The 22,529-nt window shown below is 47.4% G+C and overlaps 1 protein-coding gene across 1 annotated transcript in view; it reads right to left on the bottom strand.

Annotated features, from left to right (window-relative positions):
* The window catches only part of ITGA5 (integrin subunit alpha 5), a 103,012-nt gene that overhangs the window by 983 nt on the left and 79,500 nt on the right, over positions 1-22,529 (bottom strand). Inside the window, exons 22-29 of the mRNA XM_084836535.1 lie at positions 21,044-21,123; positions 20,049-20,129; positions 11,697-11,802; positions 10,218-10,370; positions 7,236-7,337; positions 6,010-6,123; positions 2,839-2,940; positions 1,682-1,804 (exon numbers count right to left, since the gene is read on the bottom strand). Coding sequence (XP_084692661.1) covers positions 1,682-1,804; positions 2,839-2,940; positions 6,010-6,123; positions 7,236-7,337; positions 10,218-10,370; positions 11,697-11,802; positions 20,049-20,129; positions 21,044-21,123 — 861 coding nt within the window. The remainder of the gene's footprint in view (positions 1-1,681; positions 1,805-2,838; positions 2,941-6,009; positions 6,124-7,235; positions 7,338-10,217; positions 10,371-11,696; positions 11,803-20,048; positions 20,130-21,043; positions 21,124-22,529) is intronic.

The raw sequence follows: 22,529 nt of genomic DNA, 5'->3' as shown, positions 1-22,529 counted from the left end.
ATGCAGGGCACAACCCACCACCATCTTCTCCAGGGCAAATCCCACTGCAGTGACTGGGCCTTGTGCAAGAGCACATCTATGTTCTTGATCAAGACCTTTCATTAAAGTAGGGCTCCTGCAGGAAACATTCCCAGCAAAGCTTACCCATAATAGGTATTATTTATTTATCTGTTACATTTATATCCTGCCTTTTCTCCAAGGAGCCCAAGGCAGCGTACGTGATAGCTGGAATCACAAGACAGGGACAGCTCCATCCATCCACCATGGGTTTGGCAACACGTAAGACTAACCCACTGCCTTTTGTAGATACTGCCTGGTTGTTTTCAGACAAATCTCCAAAAACATGAGGGCTGGAAACTTCCACAAATAAATAACAGAGGCTGAATCTACACATAGCAGTTATACTGTTATCATACCGTTATCATAACTACTGGTACACATGGCACCAGTGGGCACCAAGAGGTATGATAACGGTATGTCAGCCAAGAGTCTCTCTAAGGGACGAGGCACAGAAACTGAAAAGAAAATGGAACAGCCTGACATATGGGACTGCATGTTTTTTTTAAAAACCCAAACAAATCCAAATTCCACAAAGTAAATCATGATAATTAAATACACTTAAAGCTCATTCACACATGCATGTAAATCACTCATTACTTGCCGAGTTCTCACATGAATGTGTGAACTGACTCCACTGAAAACTGCCTTTGAGGTGATGTAGGGCAATTATGTAAGTTTTGGTTGTGACAGCCTGTACACGCATGCAAGCCATACATGCAGATCATCACTCATCAACATCCCGTTTATGAATCCATCTATAAGCATTTTCCCCCTTGTTTTGCATTAAGTATTCTGTTTCCAAGATGCAGATATGGGAAAGCTTTGGCAAAGGGTGTGGAGATTGGAAGCAAGGGGAGGGTTGCACGTCACGGCTGCTTTAGACAGCCACCTCATGACATTTGCTGAACTGATTAACACGTTGCCATGCAGATTACCCGCATTGCATGGAGATTCCACACCACCCAAAATTTGGGGAGGTGGCTCGCAATGAATGAACTGCATGCAATGGGAATGATCCACAGCAAGCTGCTCTACATGGCAGAACTACTGAGTGGAGAGGCCACCATGCAGAGGCTGACACGCCTTCCATGCTTGTAGAGGCCTTCCTTTTAGGTGTACAGTTCAAATGTAATGTGTGAATGGAACAAACACATGTTTTGAAATAATGTAGATCATAGAAGTGCATTAGTCAGGGAGCTGCTGTTCGACTGCAACTCTCTGTTGAGTATACAGGCAATGGCAAACCTGGATCTACCTATACAATGTATGAAAAGACTCAAAGTGTATTCTGGGGCAGGGCTAGAAAATAATAGGTGTAGGAAAGGGAGGGAATTGGAGTCATCCAGCGTGCTGAAGCCCTGCCCCATTATCACACCAATTTGCCTTATTCTTTCACACTTATTTTCTTGCAACCATGAGGTCTAGAAACGTAATATTTTTAAAAAATTAAATGCAGATAGATGCTTGGCAGAGAAAACTGGAGCATCTTAGTGCAAGCATCCCTTCTGGCATATGCAGTTCCTTAGTCCTACCTGCATCTAGCCTTTCAAAGGTTCAAAGAACTTCTCCCCACCCTGACAACATCCCCTTCACTGGAATGCTCCCGACTGAGCTGCCCCACCTTGTACAGTACATAGATGAGCAGTGCCAGGAGAAGCAGTCCGATCAGAATGGCTAAGATAATGATCCAAAGAGGAACCCCCTGGCTGGTCTCTGCCTTGGCCCAGTGCAATGATGTTGACACCTGTCATCAGAAAGGAAGAAAGAATAAGGCATGGTATAGATTGTGGGGCCAAACAGGGCATTATCGCTGATTGCAAAAGGGATCCACCGGAACTTTCTAATCAGTCTTGCATCCTAAAGCTGGTCAACCAGAGGTTCCTAGCCATGGAAGCTAAATGGAGCCTCCAGGTACGGGGAAGTATTTTTTTCTCAATGCCAGATGCTGGGGGCACACGAAAGGGGCCGACCATCACCCTCCTGCCCTGGTTGTGAGCTTCCAGGGGTATCTGGCTGGCTGTTGTTGGGACCAGAAAGCTGGGTGGACCTTGGCCTGATCCAGCAAGGCAGTTGTTAAGAACATCACAAGACCCCTATAGCGCCGCATCCCGATTTCCCACAGTGGTCAACTGGATGCCACTGGAAAGCCAGCAAGCAGCTCAAGAGGGCAACAGAACGATCCCACCATTGCTCTTGGTAACTAGTATTCAGTGGAATGGTGCCTCAGATCTGAGAGACAGCACGGAGCCATCATGATTATAGGAGCCATCTTCGCCTCCATGAATTTCTATAATCCTGGGCTTTTAATGCTGTCCACACCGGCAGACACCAACTCCTTTTGTACACCTCTGTCATATCCCTCACCCTCAACCTTGCTTTTTTCTAAGCTAACACCCCCACCCCCACCGATGTTGTAACCTTTCCTCACAGGGGAATTGCTCCAGCCCCTCGATCATTTTAATTGCCCATTTCCGCACTGTTCCACCTCTAAAATACCCTTCTTGATATTCTTCTGTTCTGCATAACTTTCCCCTTTCATACTTTTTTTTTTTTTTTAAAGCAACGAACATGTATCTAAGCTGAACTATCCCCACCCCACAGAGAGACACCTACCACCAATGGCCCTCTGGGAAGGGGATCTTGTTGACTTGGTATGTTTTGATATCGTTTATCGTGATTTTAGTAATGTATCTGGACATTACTTGTAAGCTGCCTTGGAAGGATTTGTATCCTATTTACTACTACTAATAATAATAATAATGAGAAATCAATACTAACCTTGAGGCTAGCAGAGGGGTGCTCTTGAGGCTGGATTTTGTAGGGCACTTTCTTTACATGGTAGACCGCTTCACACTGGACAGTGTGGGGAATGCTCTCTTTCTGCAAGAGTGGGAAGTAGGGAAAAGAAAAGTGAGGGATGGCTCTACTCCAGGGGTGGGGAACCTCAGGCAGAGGGGCCAAGTCCAGCCCTCCTGGGATCCCCATCTGGTCCCCAGCGTTCCCTAGAAAGCCACGTCCCTTCCCGTGGCCCCCCCTTCCCCCCCAACACCGATCATTGGGTGATCCTCTGGCTTTTGTGCAATTTCCCCCCCATTCCAAAAGGTTGAAATGCCCCTCCTAAGGCTGAGCTACTGGCAGGAAGAGCTTCAGGCTAGACTACGCTGGCACTTTGGGTATTTCGTCTCCAGCCCTTTTGACTTTGCCTGCCCACCAGTTGGGAATGTGGCCCCCCGAGAAATCCTCGGAAATGGAATCCAGCCCTTGGGCTGAAATAGGTTCAACAGCCCTGCTCTACACAGATCCTGGAATGGGCAGGTATGTCTGAGGCAAGCTGGCCCTAAACAGCCTTCCTGTTCAGCCCCTTTCCCAGAGACTGAACCTTGTAAATGCATAGCTGCTATCGCCCATGCCAAATGCATTGGAGGGGCAAGGCTGTTTACCTGCAGTTTCCATTGTATTTATTACACTTGTACTGCAAGTATAGACATAGGCCACTTGCAGCCCTCAGCCAGATTTGCTGCTCTCTAGGCACCTCCCATTCTTTCCTCTACCAACAGCTGCCACTGCCACAGGAACGAGACAGCGGCCCGGTTCACACAATCTCCACACCTTAAAGAGGCCACGGTGGCTTGTTTAAGCCACAGCACCTACTGGTGCGTGCTGGGCGCCATTTGCTGAATTACCTGCCCAGGCGTGGCTTGTCATGTCATCCGAACCTGGACAGGATGGCTTACTGGAGCGGGAAACAGCCCTCAGATAACCCAACAGCCCACGTGTTTTTGAGGGTAACGTTTAAAGAGAGCTTCAGCTATTGGGTGGTATAGAAATATACTAATTAAAAATAAGATACATAATGCTGCGTCGCTCTTGGGATATTGCACAGAATGCCCCCAGCTGTGTCCCGAGTGCGCGGGCCCCACTCCTGTGGGGTTCTCACTGCTAGGCCATTATGGTTTTATCATAGAGCCCGACCATTCCATAAGGTCAGTCTGTCTGGCCTTCCACTGCTTTCATCCTCCCAGGCCACTGTCTGGAGAACAGAGCGACTCCTGAGATCACAGAAGTTGTTTTGTTTTGTTTGAAAGCTTGCCCTCCTTCTCAGTGAAAAGAGGACAGGAGGTAAGGCATGCTGTAAGGCAGTGGGGGAAACACGTGGCTCTCCAGATGTTTTGACCTACAACTCCCAATAGCCCTCACCACTGGTTACGCTGGTTAGGGCTAAAAGAAGTTATAGGCCAAAACATTTGGAGGGCCACAAGGTTCCCATCCCTGCTAACAGGGATTGGAGAAATGGTTCCTGTGAACCTGGCCCTTGTTCCAGGTAGATCCCCACTGCAAGGTGATGGCAAAGAGACGCCATGAGGTGACCAAAACAGGCAGCCATCTCAATTACATAGAATCATAGAATAGTAGGGTTGGAAGGGGCCTACAAGGCCATCGAGTCCAACCCCCTGCTCAATGCAGGAATCCAAGTCAGAGCATCCCTGACAGATGGCTGTCCAGCCTCATCTTGAACGCCTCCAGTGTGGGAGAGCCCACCACCTCCCTAGGTAATGGGTTCCATTGTCATATTGCTCTAACAGTCAGGGAGTTTTTCCTCATGTTCAGCCTGGAACTTGAGCCCATTATTCCGTGTCCTGCACTCTGGCATGATCGAGAAGAGATCCTGGCCTTCCTCTCTGTGACAACCTTTCAAGTACTTGAAGAGCATTATCCTATCTCCCCTCAGTCTTCTCTTCTCAAGGCTAAACATGCCCAGTTCTTTCCGTCTCTCCTCATAGGGCTTTGTTTCCAGTCCCCTGATCATCTTTGTTGCCCTCCTCTGAACCCTCTCCAGTTTGTCTGCATCCTTCTTAAAGTGTGTTGCCCAGAACTGGACACAGTACTCCAGATGAGGCCTAACCAGTGCTGAGTAGAGGGGAACTAGTACTTCCCGGGATTTGGAAGCGATGCTTCTATTAATGCAGCCCAAAATAGCATTTGCCTTTTTTTGCAGCCACATCACATTGTTGGTTCATACTCAGCTTGTGATCTACAACAATTCCAAGATCCTTCTTGCTTGTAGTGTTGTTGAGATGGTATCCCCCATCTTGTAAATGTGCATTTGGTTTCTTTTTCCTAGGTGCAGAACTTGGCATTTATCCCTATTAAATGTCATTCTGATGTTTTCTGCCCAGCGCTCCAGTCTATCAAGACCATTTTGAATTTTGTTTCTGTCTTCCAAAGTATTAACTTCCAAAGTATTAACATGGGACAGTGACCATTATATCCAGTGCTGCCTGAAAACACACTTTCTGGAGGGAGGCTGTTTCCCCTGGTCTTGTTGCAGGGCTCATAAGGGCAGCAGGAAGACCCGAGAACTGGCAAACATTCTTGGTTCCCCCCCCCCCCCGAGATGAACACAGAGTCAGAGCCAATCTGGCCTGCATGAGAAGCCACTCAGCGACAGTTACACCTGGTGATGCTTGAAAGCATAACTTTGGGGCAGAACCCTGTAAAGACAGCAGCAGTGGCGGCAAGACGCCAGAGAGCACAAGAGGCTTTGACACCACACTACCTCCCTCCCTCCTCCAGCCCAGTGTCTCTCTTGGCTGCTCTGCCACTAAAAGACGAGCTAATTGCTTTGTACTGAACTTGTTATCATCTGTTATAAGCCACCCTGGCAATGGCGAGGTGGAAATCTTTAACGTCATGTGGATCCATGGACCTGGGTCAGAGATTGGGGAAGCCATTCCAGTGGGGGGAAGTTGGCTCTGGTCAGGTGTCAAGCTGGCAGGGGCCTCGGTGCTGTACGCCGGGTGCTATCAAAGCCAGCAAGTGCCCAGCAAGCCGCCACCTCTTCCTCTGTCTCTTAACGCTTACGTACCCACAGTTGTTTCCTAACCTTGATATTAAATCTCCAAGCAAAACACTGAATGCTGGTGGACACCAGGAAGGCCCTGTGCTTACCTGCTGGAAGCTCTTGGACCAGATGCGGAAGTAGAGGCGCAAGCTGACACTTTCCTGCCGTTGTAGAGCCCCCATGTGGCACTGTAGTTGGAAACACTCCTCCTCATTACATTTCTGAAGCACGAGGAAGAACAGCAATTAGGAGAGAGGCTGGAACTGAACACACCCCATGAACCTAGCTACGTTACCACTGATGGTGTCTCCTCGAAAGATAGAATGTGGACACGGCCGCTGGTTGAACCAGTACGTTCTAGTGATTAAGGGTAAAACTATATGTTGCGTTCATTGCATAGCGTGTAATTGAGGAAAGGGATGTCGAAGAAATCCGGAACAGATTCAAGTGAGTTCAGATTTCTATGAATCCAACCCATGGATCCTGCAACGGACCAGCTTTTTCTAAGACATGTGGACTTGAGGATCAGATTCTTACTGGGGGGGGGGGGGTTGTGCAAATGTGCATTTGTGCCCTAGCGCCAATGCGCATTAGCACAAATGTGCATTTGCAAACAGGAATAAAATTCTCATACATTCCTAAAAAAAATCTGATTCTGTCAATAAGCGGATGATGGAATGAAAGACACCCGACAATCTGTGAAACACAGACGGGACAGATTTCACAACATCCATACATCTCTAGTTGTTGTTGTTGTTGTTGTTGTTTTCATTCAAGGCTAAGTGTGTGCACTCCCAATTTGGATCAGGACTAGTGATCACCAGGAGGGGAGTGTCAAACCTCCCCCCATCACCATTTGCTTCCCGAAATCCCTCCTCCCCAGACAGGGATTTAAAAAAGGAAAAAAAAACCCTCCACAGATGAGACTTTTTTATTTTTTTCAGAAAGCAAATTGTGGGGGAAGGTTTAATTCTCCCCTCCCAGAGCATGGTGGTCCAATCCAATTGGGGCCATGTGCACTTACTCTAGAGTAAAGAAAAAAAGATGAGCCTCAGCTGCCAGCTTTGCAATTAGCATGATGTGTAGTTGTTTGACCCTAAACTCTAGTGGATGGAGATCAGTGGCCTAGGTTTAGCATTCCTGAATTAAATTGCATTATCTCTACGCTACAACTGGGAAGGAAAATTGTAATTTGCTTTGGGAACAAACTGAAGTACACAGCATCACACGCTGAATGTGATCTTTGCCATGCTTCCTAATAAAAATGTGAAATTATTACGTGAGCAAAGGCTGTGGGGAAGACAGGGTTGCCAGGTGGTGCTGGTGGCCTTACCAGACTGAAGCCACTCCTGCCAGAGCTGCTGCTCCATCCCCCATCATGTTTTTGCACATAGTGCTGATCCTGCCAAGGAAAAGGTGTTGGAGGCTGCTCCAGCTAAACATCCGGGGGGGGGGGGGGAGAGAGAGAGAGAGAGATTATTTTTAGCACCTTTGTAAATGAGTTCTCAATAGTCACTAGCCTAGTTTACTAGCCTACCTACCTACACATACTTACCTTATTGTCATTTGTGACCTATTACATTAAAAAAAAAAATTTTCTTGTAACCTGATTATTTGGGCCCACGATATCTAAGTTCATCTGATTCAGATGTACTCTAGCCAGGTGAGGTCCTGCTTTGAGCCCCAGTTTTGTCTGAGGCTAGGAATGTAGGAAGCTGCCTTATATCGAGTCAGACCCTTGGTCCATCTAGCCCAGTATTGTCAACACTGACTGGCAGCATCTCTCCAGGGTTTCAGGCAGGATTCTTTCCACACCCTACCTGGAGAAGCTAGGAATCAAACCTGGGATCTTCTGCATGCAAAGCAGGGGATCTCTTGCACTGAGCTACAGCCCCTCCCTAAGGGGGCTAGGTCCACTGATACAAGGGGCAGGACCTTCTAGGTGGAGGCACCCATTTCATACAACTTCCTCCCTGGTGAAATAGCGGAAGGGAGCCTGGATGGAAAGAAAAGTGCTTCAAGCAATGGAAGAAAGGCAGGGGAGGAGATGGAGCTCAGCTCCACTCACCCAGGCACACCTTTTGTTATACATGAATGGGGCAAATACACGAGCAAACAAACATAGCTGCTATGTTGCATCTAGTTTAGCCCTCTGGCCCAAGCCCATTTGATCTGAAAACTGGCCAGTGTTTTATCCTATTGACTTGGCCTCTTTTGCATTTGTACTCTGCATAGTAATGGGACACACCTCTCCTCTTGCACAACAGAGCCTTCTGGCCCCGCTAGATAGCAACATTCCCCCACCCACCACGCTTTCTCCTGTTTGCACTCACAAGGATGTATCTGCTAACTGAACTTTCAGGCATCTGATGGAAGTGGGCATTATGCCACAAAAGGTCATGCCACAATAAGTGTTTTAGTCCTTAAAGGTGTCACACAACACTGTTCTTTTGACCAAAGCTAGTAGATCCTTTCTGTATCGGCATCTCATTCCCCAGCAGGCAGAGAACATCCGTGCTGCCTACTTACAACAGGTAATGCTTTTAAAAACAGTAACTCTGGATTAATTCTTCCTGCAGAGCTACCATTACAGTAATTAAAACTGATAAGCACCCTCTCTTTGCCTAGAATGTGGGGAATGGAGGGTGGAGGGAATCTCACCATTAAACCACAATATTGTCCCTGGGGTTTAGCAGTCTCCTCCCTTGGTAATCAGTCCTTTTAAAATCTTTCCATCCCTTTGTTCTAATGAAAACTCAACTACTGGGTCTGTAAGAACATAATAAAAGTCATGCTGGATCAGACCAATGGTCCATGTAGTCCAGCATTCTGTTCACACAGTGGCCAAGCAGTTGCCCACACCATGTTCCCCAGCAACTGGAGTACATAGACACACTGCCTCTAATACTGGAGGCAGCACATAGCCGTCAGGACTAGTAGCCACTGACAGCCTTCTCTATGAATTTGTCCTACCCCTTTTAAAGCCATCCAAATTGGTGGCCATCACTACATCTTGTGGTAGCGAATTCCATAGTTTAACTAAGTGCCGTGTGAAGAAGTCCTTCCTTTTATCTGTCCTGAATCTCCCACTAATCAGCTTTTTCTCCAGAGAGGGAGAAAAATGTCTCCTTATCCACATTCTCCACACCATGCATAATATTTTATGCCTCTATCATGTTGCCCCACATTTGCCTCTTTTCTAAGCTAAACAGTCCCAGATGTTGTAACCTTTCCTCTTAGGGGAGATGCTCCAACCCCTTGACCATTTCGGTTGCCCTTTTTCTGCACCTTTTTCAGCTCTACAATATCCTTTCTGAGGTGCCATGTCCAAAACTGCACACGGTACTCTAAGTGTGTTTACACAGTAGATTATGATATTGGCAGTTTTATTCTTGATTCTTTTCCTAATGACTCCCAACATAGAATTTGTCCTTTCACAACAGCCACACACTGGGCTGCATACTGTATTTTGATTAGACCAAGGACTGGACATGCAATGTCTTGGGGGGACAGACTACTTGCTGAAATGTACTTATATTTTGGGACTGAACAATGCAAGCAAGTTACAAAAGGGCAAAGGTTTGTGGGAAAAAGATAAATGGAAGGGTTTGGGAAGGGGAAATGCACAGAGGGCTGCCAGGTAAGATTCTGGCACTGAGCAGGGTGATGTGAAGAAGACTCAAAAGTGTATATCCTACATTATGAGCACAGGGTGGCCGAATTAAAAAAAAAAAGTTCTGTCTTCTTCCTGGGCTACTAAGGGCGCATTCCTATTCAGATAGCCGGCCGCTCCAAACTCAGAGGCGACCACCTATCCAATGCAGGGCAGGAGAGGCATGGAGGGGATCATTCCCTCCACGCTTCTCCTGCCCTGCATTTTCGGCTAGACAGCCAATTGCAGCTGTCTAGCCACGGGAGGGCAGAGAGGGGGAGAAGACTGCTGTACAACACATTGGATGTGTCATACAGGCATATCCGCCCTCCCTGCCCCGGAATGCTCTCCAGGAACGCCTCTTTTTGGCCACTCCGCACTCCTCTTGTGAGCGTGGAGGATGGGGCTGTTCTGCGCTGCCTCGGAGGCAGTGCAGAAGTGGGGGGAGGTCGGTTCTCGGACCGTAGGCTCTGAGGTCGGTTCCTGGAAAACCAGATATCCTATGGCTGTCTAGCTGCTGACTAGTCATAGGATTGCTCCCTAAATGATTGCACTGTCCTTGATTTCAGAGGCTGAATCCAGTCCTAAACTTCACCCCACCCCACCCCACCCCCGGCTAGTCCTCTCCAACCCTTCCCTTGCCTCCCACTTTTCAGCTTTTACCTGCAGGCGCGATGGGTTGATGGGATGGCTGGAGGTGCAGTTTGCTGGCACCATGTAGTGTGTGACATACATCACAGCTCGCCCTTGCATTCGGTGTGGACAGCTGACATCCAAGATCCCCTCGCTGATGGCACTCGGGCCCTCATTCACAAACTGCAGGACAAATGGGGGGAAATGACCACAGGAACATAGGACGCTGTCACACGCCAGATCAGATTGTAAGTGTAGCTTAGCACGGTCTACTTCTGAGATTTCCAACATGGTGCCCGTGGGCACCAATGTGCCTGTAGATACCTTTCTGGGTGGCCCCCAAGCTCCCTTCCCCTCCTGATTTTTATTTTATTTCTTAATATATATATATATTTAAACTGGGAGGCTAGAGTACTGCAAAGTGAGGGGCTGCTCTCCAGCACCATCTTTATTTGGGTTCGAAAGAGTAGTTTTGTGTTTTGGAGCTCAGCCCCCACCTCTGCCTTGCACTTAGGTTCTTGGACAAGTTACTTTTCTTTTAGTCTCACCAGTCTGCCTCCTGGCAAATGGGTGTTTTGTGATTGGTCACGCCTATCACAGCAGCCATCTTAAGAATGGGCAACCCCACCATGGCAGCCATTTTGTGAGAGCACCCACAACATCCTCTCAAAATCCCAAATGTGTCCACTGACCCAAAAAGGTTGGGGAGGCCTGGTCCACTTGCATGGCGGAGGCTCTCCAGGTTTCCCCAGTACTTGCTGCCCGACATCCTTTCAACTGGAGATGCCAGGGACTGAACCTGGGACCTTCTGCATGCAAAACACAGGCTCTGCCACTGAGCTACAGGACCCCCTTCAAACAAGTGGCAGCCACCCCAAGATGGTAAGAGTAATGTGCAGTGTGTGTGTGTGTCTGTGAGCACAATGCCCTAAGAACAGTGGACAGATGCAATAACTGAGAAAAGGAGGGTAAGGGAAATTGGCAATGTTTCTAGCACTGGCCAGCGAAGTGCTTCCAAGCAGCCCATAAGCAAGTATGAAAAGCCACAGCTCTCTCCTGCAGTTTGCCCCTCAGTAATATTCCAATATTCAGATATGCTGCCTCTGACCCTGGAGGTTCCATTTAGCCATTGCTGCTATCAATAGACCTTCCTCCATGAAATTTGTCTGATCCCCTATTTCTAAAAGGTTTTACTGTAACGTTTTGTATTCTGTGTTTGAATTTATTCTACACTACTCCGATATCTCTTGATGTGGAGCAGTTTATAAACATTACAATAAAATAAATAAGAACGTTTATGCCACAATTCTGCAGGAACAGGAAACAGGAAAACAGTAACACAGAACACAGTATTAGGACCAGGATTCAGAATATCGGCATTTTCTTTTGGTAAGCACGTTTCAGCCATTATGGGTGTGAAGATGTGTTTCCAAAAAGTAAGAGTGACCCTGCCCATATATGAACTCCAACCACCATGGTGGCCTCTTCTCCCTGGCTGCCAATACCCACCACAAAGACATGGCATACACCAGGGCCCACTTCTTGTTCTCGCTGCACCAATCGACCTGGGAGCCAGCCAGACCCTGGAAGGGATACAGTGTCTGGCATGGATGCTCTGTAGGAGAGGCAGAGAAGTCAGTTTAGACAAGCAGAAGCAGTGGAGGCCCAAAGCAACTAGCTTTTTGATCATTTAAGCAAATTGAAAATTCTCCTTTTGCAAACTTCAAGATCAAAACCCACATGAGGGGCATTAGAAACTATAATCTTTGGGCTTTATTTTTCTATTTTATCTTTGGTAATTCGCCTTGAATGCCTTTTTCTTGGTAGAAAGGTGGGGTACAAATCAAATAAGAGAGCTATCCTATGCATGTTTAGACAGAAAAAAGTCCTACAATTCCCAGCATGCCCCATGCTGGCTGGGGAATGCTTGGAGTTGTAGGATTTTTTTTCTGCCTAAACATGCATAGGATTGCGGCCTAAATAAATACATTCGCAAATATCCTTTTCCCAACCCACTTCTCCTTAAATCACAGAATCATAGGGTTGGAAGGGGCCTACAAGACCATTGAGTCCAACCCCCTGCTCCATGCAGGAAGCTTGATTCCCAAGCGGTCTCCCATCCAAGTACTAACCAGGGCAGACCCTACTTAGCTTCCAAGATCAGACAAGATCAGGCACATCCAGCCCTGGCTCAAATTTGGCACCAGTGCTATGTCTTTGATTTCACCCTGGTTTTCCATAAAATGCCCAAGGTAACCAACAACATCAACAACCAATAAAACAAATATAATATTGAAGAGGAGAAATAGTACGTGATTGCCATCTTAGTACCAAGGGATAGGAAGATCCAAATGAAATCTTCTAGTGGGCCATCGGATATGCAAACGAATATGCAGACTTTCAAGATTCACACAGTTCTTCACCAGGCAGGGTCAGTGCATCAGTATCTATGTTTTCAGCTGAAAATAACCTACTGCACCTAAAACATCACTTATCTGCTTAAAGGTACAATCCTATGCAGTGCTGGCTGGGGAATGCTGGAAGTTGTAGGACTTTTTTCTGTCTAAATATGCATAGGAATGCACCCTAAGAGAGTTATTCTAGTTGTTCTTGCTAAAGCTACTGTCCTGTCTAGAAGTGTTGAAACTACTGGTTGAGTAACGGGAGGCTTTTCTTGGGAAACTACTGGACCTTTAGAAGCTATTGCACCAGGATTCATGGGGACTGCTGGGAAAGATGCTTCTCCCAATGGTTTGAACTGTGGTTTCAACTTTTGACCTGTGGTTTAATCAACAGAGAATGTATACATTTCTTGCTCAAGAGTTTGCTAACCAATCAAGAGGATGATTACTAATCATCCAAGTTGACCGTCTTCCCCTGAAAGCTCATGTATTTAGTCTGAATGCTGATTCATGTATTCCAAAACCAGGATATAAGCTCACATGGAAAACTGTGCACTCTCTTCTCCACAGCATAAGCCTCCAAATAAAGTGAACCAAGCTTTATGTGTACCACTTAAAGCCACTGTCTGAATGTCTATTTGTATTTCCATCAGGAGGGAGTGCTGCGTCTGCAGGTTTGACAGCCTGGAAGACCCTAGAACCAACCTTCCCCTGACTGGTGCCCTCCAGATACTTTGGGTTACAGCTCCCATAATCCCTGACCTTTGGCCATGCTACCTGGGACTAATAGGACTTGTAGTCCAAAACATCTGGAGGGTCCCGGATTTGGGGAAGCTGCCCTAGACCAGAGGAGAACGTACTCATATGTCTTTTTCAACAGGGATGATTACATGCCCCCTGAACCAAGGGGCCGTTCTCTGCCTAGAAAACTCACGTGATTCCCCTCTCCTTATATAATTCAATATAGCGCTCTCCACTTCTATCCAAAGCCCAATTGCATCTGCTAGATACAAGTCATATTGAACACAAATTGGTCATCGTTCACCATGGATGGAAATGACATCAACTATTGCTTATATCGCTCATTCTTTATAGCAGGGGTGGGGAAACCCTGGAGAATTTGTCATGGGCCACATTCCAGTGGTGGGCGGGGCTGAAGCAAAGGGGGTGGGGCCAAAGACAAAGGGGGTGGGGCCAAACTAAAAAAATAGCAGCATATTGTAGCTTAAAGCTCCTATTGCCAGTCACTAAGCCTTCGGAAAGGCATTTCAGCCTTTTACAATGAAGATAAAGCTGCACAAAAGCCAAGAAGGCACTAAATTATCAGTGGCTGGGGGAAAGGGGCATGACCACCTGGGGAACCCCAGAGGGCTGGACTGGGACCCCAAGAGAACTGGATTTGGGGCTGAGGTTCCTCACCCCTGTTTTATAGGTACCAAATGTGATTTTTGCACCGTTTTTTGCATCTAATATACACAACTGAAGGTAAACAGCATAAGGATCTTATGCATAAAAATAAGTGGTGCACCGTATGGTTGTGCAATGAGACATCAAAGCCACGGAGCGAGTACTGCTGATTTATTGTGAGCCTGCCACCAATCAGCTTTTTGATCTAATTTATGAGGACTGCATGTACCTGCACTTTGCAAAGAACAAAGGTATCCCGTAGTGAGCGTTAGGCAGTATGTGCGTGTGTGATTGTTCCTGGAGGACACACTGATCTATGATGAGCATGCCTTATCCGCTCAAGTGACTCTGTTAGTACTTTTGAGCCAGGCCTCAGTCCCAGACTGTATCTGCAATGCTAGAGAGCTAGCCTGAAAATATGAGAAGTCATAACCAAGGTGGCTCCTGAGCATGTGCAGAGTGTATTTCCCCAGCAGTAAAGCAGCTGCAGTCTGCCATCCCGCACTACCTCAGACTATCTATCTGATCTATCTACTTATTTATTTATTACATTTCTATGCTGCGCAATAGCCGGAGGTCTCTGGGTGGGTCACAACAATTAAAACCGCAGAATATAGCATAAAATGCAATATAAGAATTACAGTTTAAAACTACAGTATAAAAGCAATACCAGAATAAACCCTAGCAGCAATGCAGAGACTAAAAATAACAATAACAGATTTAAAACAACAGAACTAAAAGACTAAAATGCCTAGGAAAATAAAAAGGTCTTCACTTGGCGCTGGAAAGAGCACAATGTGGGCGTCAGGCAAGCTTCTCTTAGGAAGCTCATTCCATAACCAGGGTGCCACAGCAGAAAAGGCCCTCTTCTTGGTAGCCACCCACCTCTCTTCCTTTTGGCAGGGGCTCCCCGAGAAGGGCCACTGAAGATGATCTTAGGGTCCGGGCAGGTGTATATGGGAGGAGATGATCCTTCAGGTAACCTGGCCCCAGCTGTTTAGGGCTTTGAATGTTAATATCAGCAATTTCAATCAGGCCCTGACACAGACTGGCAGCTAATGCAGCTGGAAAAGCCTTCTCCAAACTGGCTCCCTCCAGATGTTTTGGGCTACAACTCTCATCATCCACAGACATCATGGGCCATGGCTGTGGATGGTGGGAATTGTAGTACAAGGTGTCTGGAGGGTGCTGGATGGGGGAAGGCTGCCTTAGCTCCAGACAGATACCTCTGAAGAGCGTGATGGTGCGGTTGGGGATTGTGGCTGCCTGTTCTGCCAGCTTGGTCTCCAAGCCTGCCTTGCACCAGAGCTAACATTTCAGTGGGGCTCCACAAGTGCCTGGGCACAATTAGTCCAATCTTCCCCTCTTTCTTTGGAGGGGCAAGGATGACACCCTGGATTCTGAGAGCAGAGGCCCCATTTAAATATTACGTCAGACGCGAGGCAGGTCTGGAGGCGAGTCCGCTGCTCCTGGTAAGCGGGAGAGCGTGATCCCGTTCCCTCGCCACGAGAAGACTTGACATCATCTGTGACTAGGCACTTGTCAGTTTTACACAGAGGAGCGTTTCCGAAGGATGTGTCGTTCCCCCCACCGCACTTGTCCCCACGTGAAAAGTTTCAGAAGAAAACAGCCTCTCTTGCATGATAATACCAGCTGCCACCACACGAGGGCCCATTTGCGGGAAATATTTACCATACGAAATTGTCACAGGCCGGCCAACAGAATCCAGATTTACCATACGAAATTGTCACAGGCCGGCCAACAGAATCCAGATTTACCATACGAAGTTGACACAGGCCGGCCAACAAAATCCAGATTTACCATACGAAGTTGATACAGGCCGGCCAACAGAATCCAGATTTACCATACAAAGTTGATACAGGCCGGCCAACAGAATCCAGATTTACCATATGAAGCTGACACAGGCCGGCCAACAGAATCCAGATTTACCATACGAAATTGTCACAGGCCGGCCAACAGAATCCAGATTTACCATATGAAGCTGACACAGGCCGGCCAACAGAATCCAGATTTACCATATGAAGCTGACACAGGCCGGCCAACAGAATCCAGATTTACCATACGAAGTTGATACAGGCCGGCCAACAGAATCCAGATTTACCATACGAAGTTGACACAGGCCGGCCAACAGAATCCAGATTTACCATACGAAGTTGATACAGGCCGGCCAACAGAATCCAGATTTACCATACGAAGTTGATACAGGCCGGCCAACAGAATCCAGATTTACCATACGAAGTTGATACAGGCCGGCCAACAGAATCCAGATTTACCATACGAAGTTGATACAGGCCGGCCAACAGAATCCAGATTTACCATACGAAGTTGATACAGGCCGGCCAACAGAATCCAGATTTACCATACGAAGCTGACACAGGCCGGCCAACAGAATCCAGATTTACCATACGAAATTGTCACAGGCCGGCCAACAGAATCCAGATTTACCATATGAAGCTGACACAGGCCGGCCAACAGAATCCAGATTTACCATACGAAATTGTCACAGGCCGGCCAACAGAATCCAGATTTACCATATGAAGTTGACACAGGCCGGCCAACAGAATCCAGATTTACCATATGAAGCTGACACAGGCCGGCCAACAGAATCCAGATTTACCATACGAAGTTGACACAGGCCGGCCAACAGAATCCAGATTTACCATACGAAGTTGATACAGGCCGGCCAACAGAATCCAGATTTACCATACGAAGTTGATACAGGCCGGCCAACAGAATCCAGATTTACCATACGAAGTTGATACAGGCCGGCCAACAGAATCCAGATTTACCATATGAAGCTGACACAGGCCGGCCAACAGAATCCAGATTTACCATACGAAGTTGGTACAGGCCGGCCAACAGAATCCAGATTTACCATACGAAGTTGATACAGGCCGGCCAACAGAATCCAGATTTACCATACGAAGTTGATACAGGCCGGCCAACAGAATCCAGATTTACCATACGAAGTTGATACAGGCCGGCCAACAGAATCCAGATTTACCATACGAAGTTGATACAGGCCGGCCAACAGAATCCAGATTTACCATACGAAGTTGATACAGGCCGGCCAACAGAATCCAGATTTACCATACGAAGTTGATACAGGCCGGCCAACAGAATCCAGATTTACCATACGAAATTGTCACAGGCCGGCCAACAGAATCCAGATTTACCATACGAAGTTGATACAGGCCGGCCAACAGAATCCAGATTTACCATACGAAATTGTCACAGGCCGGCCAACAGAATCCAGATTTACCATATGAAGCTGACACAGGCCGGCCAACAGAATCCAGATTTACCATACGAAGTTGATACAGGCCGGCCAACAGAATCCAGATTTACCATACGAAGTTGATACAGGCCGGCCAACAGAATCCAGATTTACCATACGAAATTGTCACAGGCCGGCCAACAGAATCCAGATTTACCATACGAAATTGTCACAGGCCGGCCAACAGAATCCAGATTTACCATACGAAATTGTCACAGGCCGGCCAACAGAATCCAGATTTACCATACGAAATTGTCACAGGCCGGCCAACAGAATCCAGATTTACCATACGAAGTTGATACAGGCCGGCCAACAGAATCCAGATTTACCATACGAAGTTGATACAGGCCGGCCAACAGAATCCAGATTTACCATACGAAGTTGATACAGGCCAGCCAACAGAATCCAGATTTACCATACGAAGTTGATACAGGCCGGCCAACAGAATCCAGATTTACCATACGAAGTTGATACAGGCCGGCCAACAGAATCCAGATTTACCATATGAAGCTGACACAGGCCGGCCAACAGAATCCAGATTTACCATACGAAGTTGATACAGGCCGGCCAACAGAATCCAGATTTACCATACGAAGTTGATACAGGCCGGCCAACAGAATCCAGATTTACCATACGAAGCTGACACAGGCCGGCCAACAGAATCCAGATTTACCATACGAAGTTGATACAGGCCGGCCAACAGAATCCAGATTTACCATACGAAGTTGATACAGGCCGGCCAACAGAATCCAGATTTACCATACGAAGTTGATACAGGCCGGCCAACAGAATCCAGATTTACCATACGAAGTTGATACAGGCCGGCCAACAGAATCCAGATTTACCATAGGAAATTGTCACAAGCCGGCCAACAGAATCCAGATTTACCATATGAAGTTAACACAGGCCGGCCAACAGAATCCAGATTTACCATACGAAATTGTCACAAGCTGGCCAACAGAATCCAGATTTACCATATGAAGTTGACACAGGCCGGCCAACAGAATCCAGATTTACCATATGAAGTTGACACAGGCTGGCCAACAGAATCCAGATTTACCATATGAAGTTGATACAGGCCGGCCAACAGAATCCAGATTTACCATAGGAAATTGTCACAAGCCAGCCAACAGAATCCAGATTTACCATATGAAGTTAACACAGGCCAGCCAACAAAATCCAGATTTACCATATGAAGTTAACACAGGCCGGCCAACAGAATCCAGATTTACCATATGAAGTTGACACAGGCCGGCCAACAGAATCCAGATTTACCATATGAAGTTGACACAGGCCGGCCAACAGAATCCAGATTTACCATATGAAGTTGACACAGGCTGGCCAACAGAATCCAGATTTACCATATGAAGTTGATACAGGCCGGCCAACAGAATCCAGATTTACCATAGGAAATTGTCACAAGCCGGCCAACAGAATCCAGATTTACCATATGAAGTTAACACAGGCCGGCCAACAAAATCCAGATTTACCATACGAAATTGTCACAGGCTGGCCAACAGAATCCAGATTTACCATACGAAATTGTCACAAGCTGGCCAACAGAATCCAGATTTACCATACGAAATTGTCACAGGCCGGCCAACAGAATCCAGATTGACCATACGAAATTGTCACAGGCCGGCCAACAGAATCCAGTGGTGTCAAATGTGACAGCTTAGGGCAGCCTTCCCCAAACAGGTGCCCTCCAATTGTTTTGGACTTCAACCCCCATCAGCCCCAGCCAACATGGCCAATCTCCAGGAATGCCAGGAATTGTAGTCCAAAACATCTGGGATTCACCATGCTGGGAAAGGCTGCCTTAGGCGTTCCAAGCTACTGTCCTCTAATCAGCACAGAGCAAGTGGCTGCGTGGTCAATGTATCCCTGACTGATGGTGCCGAGTGCCCATAGGACTGCCCATTATTGTTAACTGGCCTTTTGTCCCCCAGCACACTAAAACACGTCATGTTTCCCTTTTGTTTTACCCCCTTCCCAGGTGTCTGTGTTGAATAGTGAATGCAATCAGCTAAGTCTAACATCTGGTGCTTTGTCTTAGCGTTGTTCCCAATTATTTTCTCTCTGACACAGATGTTGAAGACCTGCTTCTTGGGGGCATTCACACATGCATGCTCCCCATGAGGTGACTGCTGTACCAGGGGTCCGATCTGTATGTGGGTGAATGCGCCATCGCAGATCAAACACAAGAGACAGAACTTCCCTGCTGCCTCAGGCACAATCCTTTTACTGGAGCAAGGTCACCAATGCAACCGCAAGCCATCAGGCAGTGATCATACACGTGTGAGAACTGGGTCAAAATTCCCTTAGAACAGTTAAGATACAGATCAATGTCAGGCCAGTTTTACTCATAGGTAATACCCAGCATGCCTCAGGAGCAAAATCAACATGAAACTATCATGCCCGTAGCAAAGAGAGATGGACTAAAAAAGAAACCAACCACACACGTCACACAGAAATGAGATTTCCCCACCCCAGGGTGTCAACTGCAGTTTTCTTCCAAAACCCAAAGCAAGGTAAGGGCTTCATTTGAGCCAGGATGGAGAGACGCGACTTCCCTTGAGAATGTGCAGAGTGCCATTCCCTCAACACTGAGTAGCTGTAATTTCCCCTCACCCATTAGAGAGCACAGTTTACAGGACAGCAGACATGGCTTGCAGGCAAGTTTGGGTCCCTAAACCTTTCTTATTAAAATGAAAAGCACTGGATCAGACCCTGTCCTCCTGGCATCACACTCACCCGTGGGTTGAGAGACTAAGGGCAGCCTCGACACGCAGGGGGAGCGACACCACCTCGCTGTGAGAATTGTTTGCGTTCTTGCTGTGGAGAAACAGAAACACTTGCGCGTGACCAGTGATGCAGTGGTACATTTTGAAGTGCAGGCAGGCCCTCGTCATGACAGCCCCCATAGCCAGGGCCCCAAGGAGAGTCCAAAAACGCAGGGAGCTGTGTTGATCCATCTCTCTGTGTGTGCATTATATGTCTTTTGTAAGTCTTTTGTAAAGCTAATGGGTCTCAATCACCCATTCACGACCAAGCCGCTCTGCATCATTAACGGGATGGCTCACAACAATATACCCTTGCTGGGAAAATTCATTCCCCAGCTACTGTGAGGACTGCAGCGGTAGCAAAGCCTGGGTGTGCGTTGGGTGGGGGCACATATGACTTCATCGCCCCTGCTAAAGAGAAACTCCCACTCTTTGACCCTGCAAGTCCTGGCTTCACTACACCCCTATAGTGATGTAGTGTAGATGATCTAGCATCATCTACATCGTGATGCTAGTCACGATGTAGTGACTAGCATCGTGAAGAAAAGGACACGCAGGGGACATCGAGATCAGTTTGACTTGTGTTCCCACCCTCGACTCTGTTCAGAATACAGGCAGCCCATTGCCTCTCCACTTCTGCTATCCCTCCAAGGCGTGTCCAGAGCATGATGCATGCTGGGGTGTCTTCCCAGGGATCCTGGGAATCATCAACCCGTACACATCAAAATCTGTTATAATTTTGCACTGAACACCTAATGCATCAAAAGTGCTAAGGCCTTAAACTGTGTTCTGGGGGATCCTGTGGTCCATCATTCAGGAGATCAGTAACGGCAGATGAATTTCCCAGAAAAACAGTTTGGCCACCCATTTCCCATCTGCACGATGCATGGCTGGCTGGGAGTCATCAAGGGGCAGAGAAGCAGGTGAAGCGACGGGTAGCAGGGATTCTCGCACACATTTTTTTACCTGTGAATCTGAAAGTCAAACTGGATGGATTTCTTCGCATCAATGAGGCGGGGCACGGTAAAGCGCAGGCCACCTGAGAGCTAGAAGAAATATGGGAAAGAGGTGTGTTAGTATCTGTGTCCTTTACCACTCTCAACCTCTCCCCTCTTGATGGTTGGATGTTGGGGAGGAAAACGGCGGTGCAAGGATGCACTCACACCAAGTACCAACTCATACCAGGGGCTCTCAAGGAGCACTGCAGGTTTCCCAATGGAGGAGCAGGAAATAGTCAGCAGATACTTGAGCCCCCTTCCAGTGTCAGCTCCAGGTTTTGAAAGGTTCTTGGGCAAGACCACTTCAATGAGCCCCCTCCTTCTGAGAGCCCGCCTTCTCACCGCCATTGCCCTCAGCTGCTCTTGCTCCTCCTCCTCCTTCTCATCTTCCTATCACTTGCTTGACACTGGCCCCACCCTCTTTCCTCTTGGCCGCTCGACTGCACATAAACCAAAGCAGCCTTGGGAAGGAAAAGTCTCTTTTCGCACACTGTCTCTTATATCTAAATCCTCCCGTGATCTCTTGAGGTTATAACACACCACTAATTCCCCGAAGTGTATGCCACTCTTGCACACTGGCACACTGAGAGAAATAAATTACACCCCCCCAACACACACACACACACACACGCCCCAACACACACACACACCCCGACACCACCCCCACCAAGGAAACTGCCTGTCATCTTTCTGCATAATTCGCCACTGTGGCTTTACCTCCTTCAAAACAACTTGCACTGGAGGTGGGTTCCGCTCTGCAAGATCTATGTGCTGGGTGCATTTCTATCATCCAGGGACTCCTGCTGCAGAAATGCAATGGAGTTCCCTGCCCTAAGAGGAGGCTGCATGTTGGGTTTCTGCATGAGTCATGGCTCTCTGGGCAGGCTTCCTTCCAGTCAGGAGGCATGTCCAGATCAGGGATTTGTGCAGAAAACAGAATGGGCAGGCTTACCCAAGGCTAGATCATGCTTACTTATTTCAGAAGTAGGTGTTCTCAGCTTTAAGAGTGAAGTTTTTCTTCACTTAAAAAAAATCTGTTCTCAGCAGTCAGAAGTTTGGTCTTTTCAGCAGAAGTGTGAACTCAATGGTATGCTCCCTCCTGGGAGGCCTGCCTGGCTCAAACACTGCTTCAGATGCCAGGCAAAATCTTGGCTCTTTAGACAGGACTTTGAGGTCAGTTGATTCTGTCCCCTTTTGTTTTTTCCCTTCTGGTCTGGGTTATTCTCTATTCAGCAGACCACTATTGGTTATTCAGTTTCTGCTTAAACGAACATGCAATGTAGTTTTGTTCTGCTGCTGGGTACTTTTGTTTTGGCTTGTATTGTGTGCTTTGATTGTTTTATAGATCACATTCTCAGCCTCTTTGAGTTGATTATATGATAAAATGGGACAGACATTTAACAAATAAATCAACAGGGAAATGGAGTTGGGCACTAACGCCAGCCATGTGTGTG

This window comes from Heloderma suspectum, chromosome 2 (genome assembly GCF_057233095.1).
Source record: "Heloderma suspectum isolate Gila_16-S chromosome 2, 16-S_ref, whole genome shotgun sequence".
Taxonomy (NCBI): domain Eukaryota; kingdom Metazoa; phylum Chordata; class Lepidosauria; order Squamata; family Helodermatidae; genus Heloderma; species Heloderma suspectum.
The sequence above is the reverse complement of the archived record's forward strand: the minus strand, read 5'-3'. Positions and strand labels throughout refer to the sequence as shown.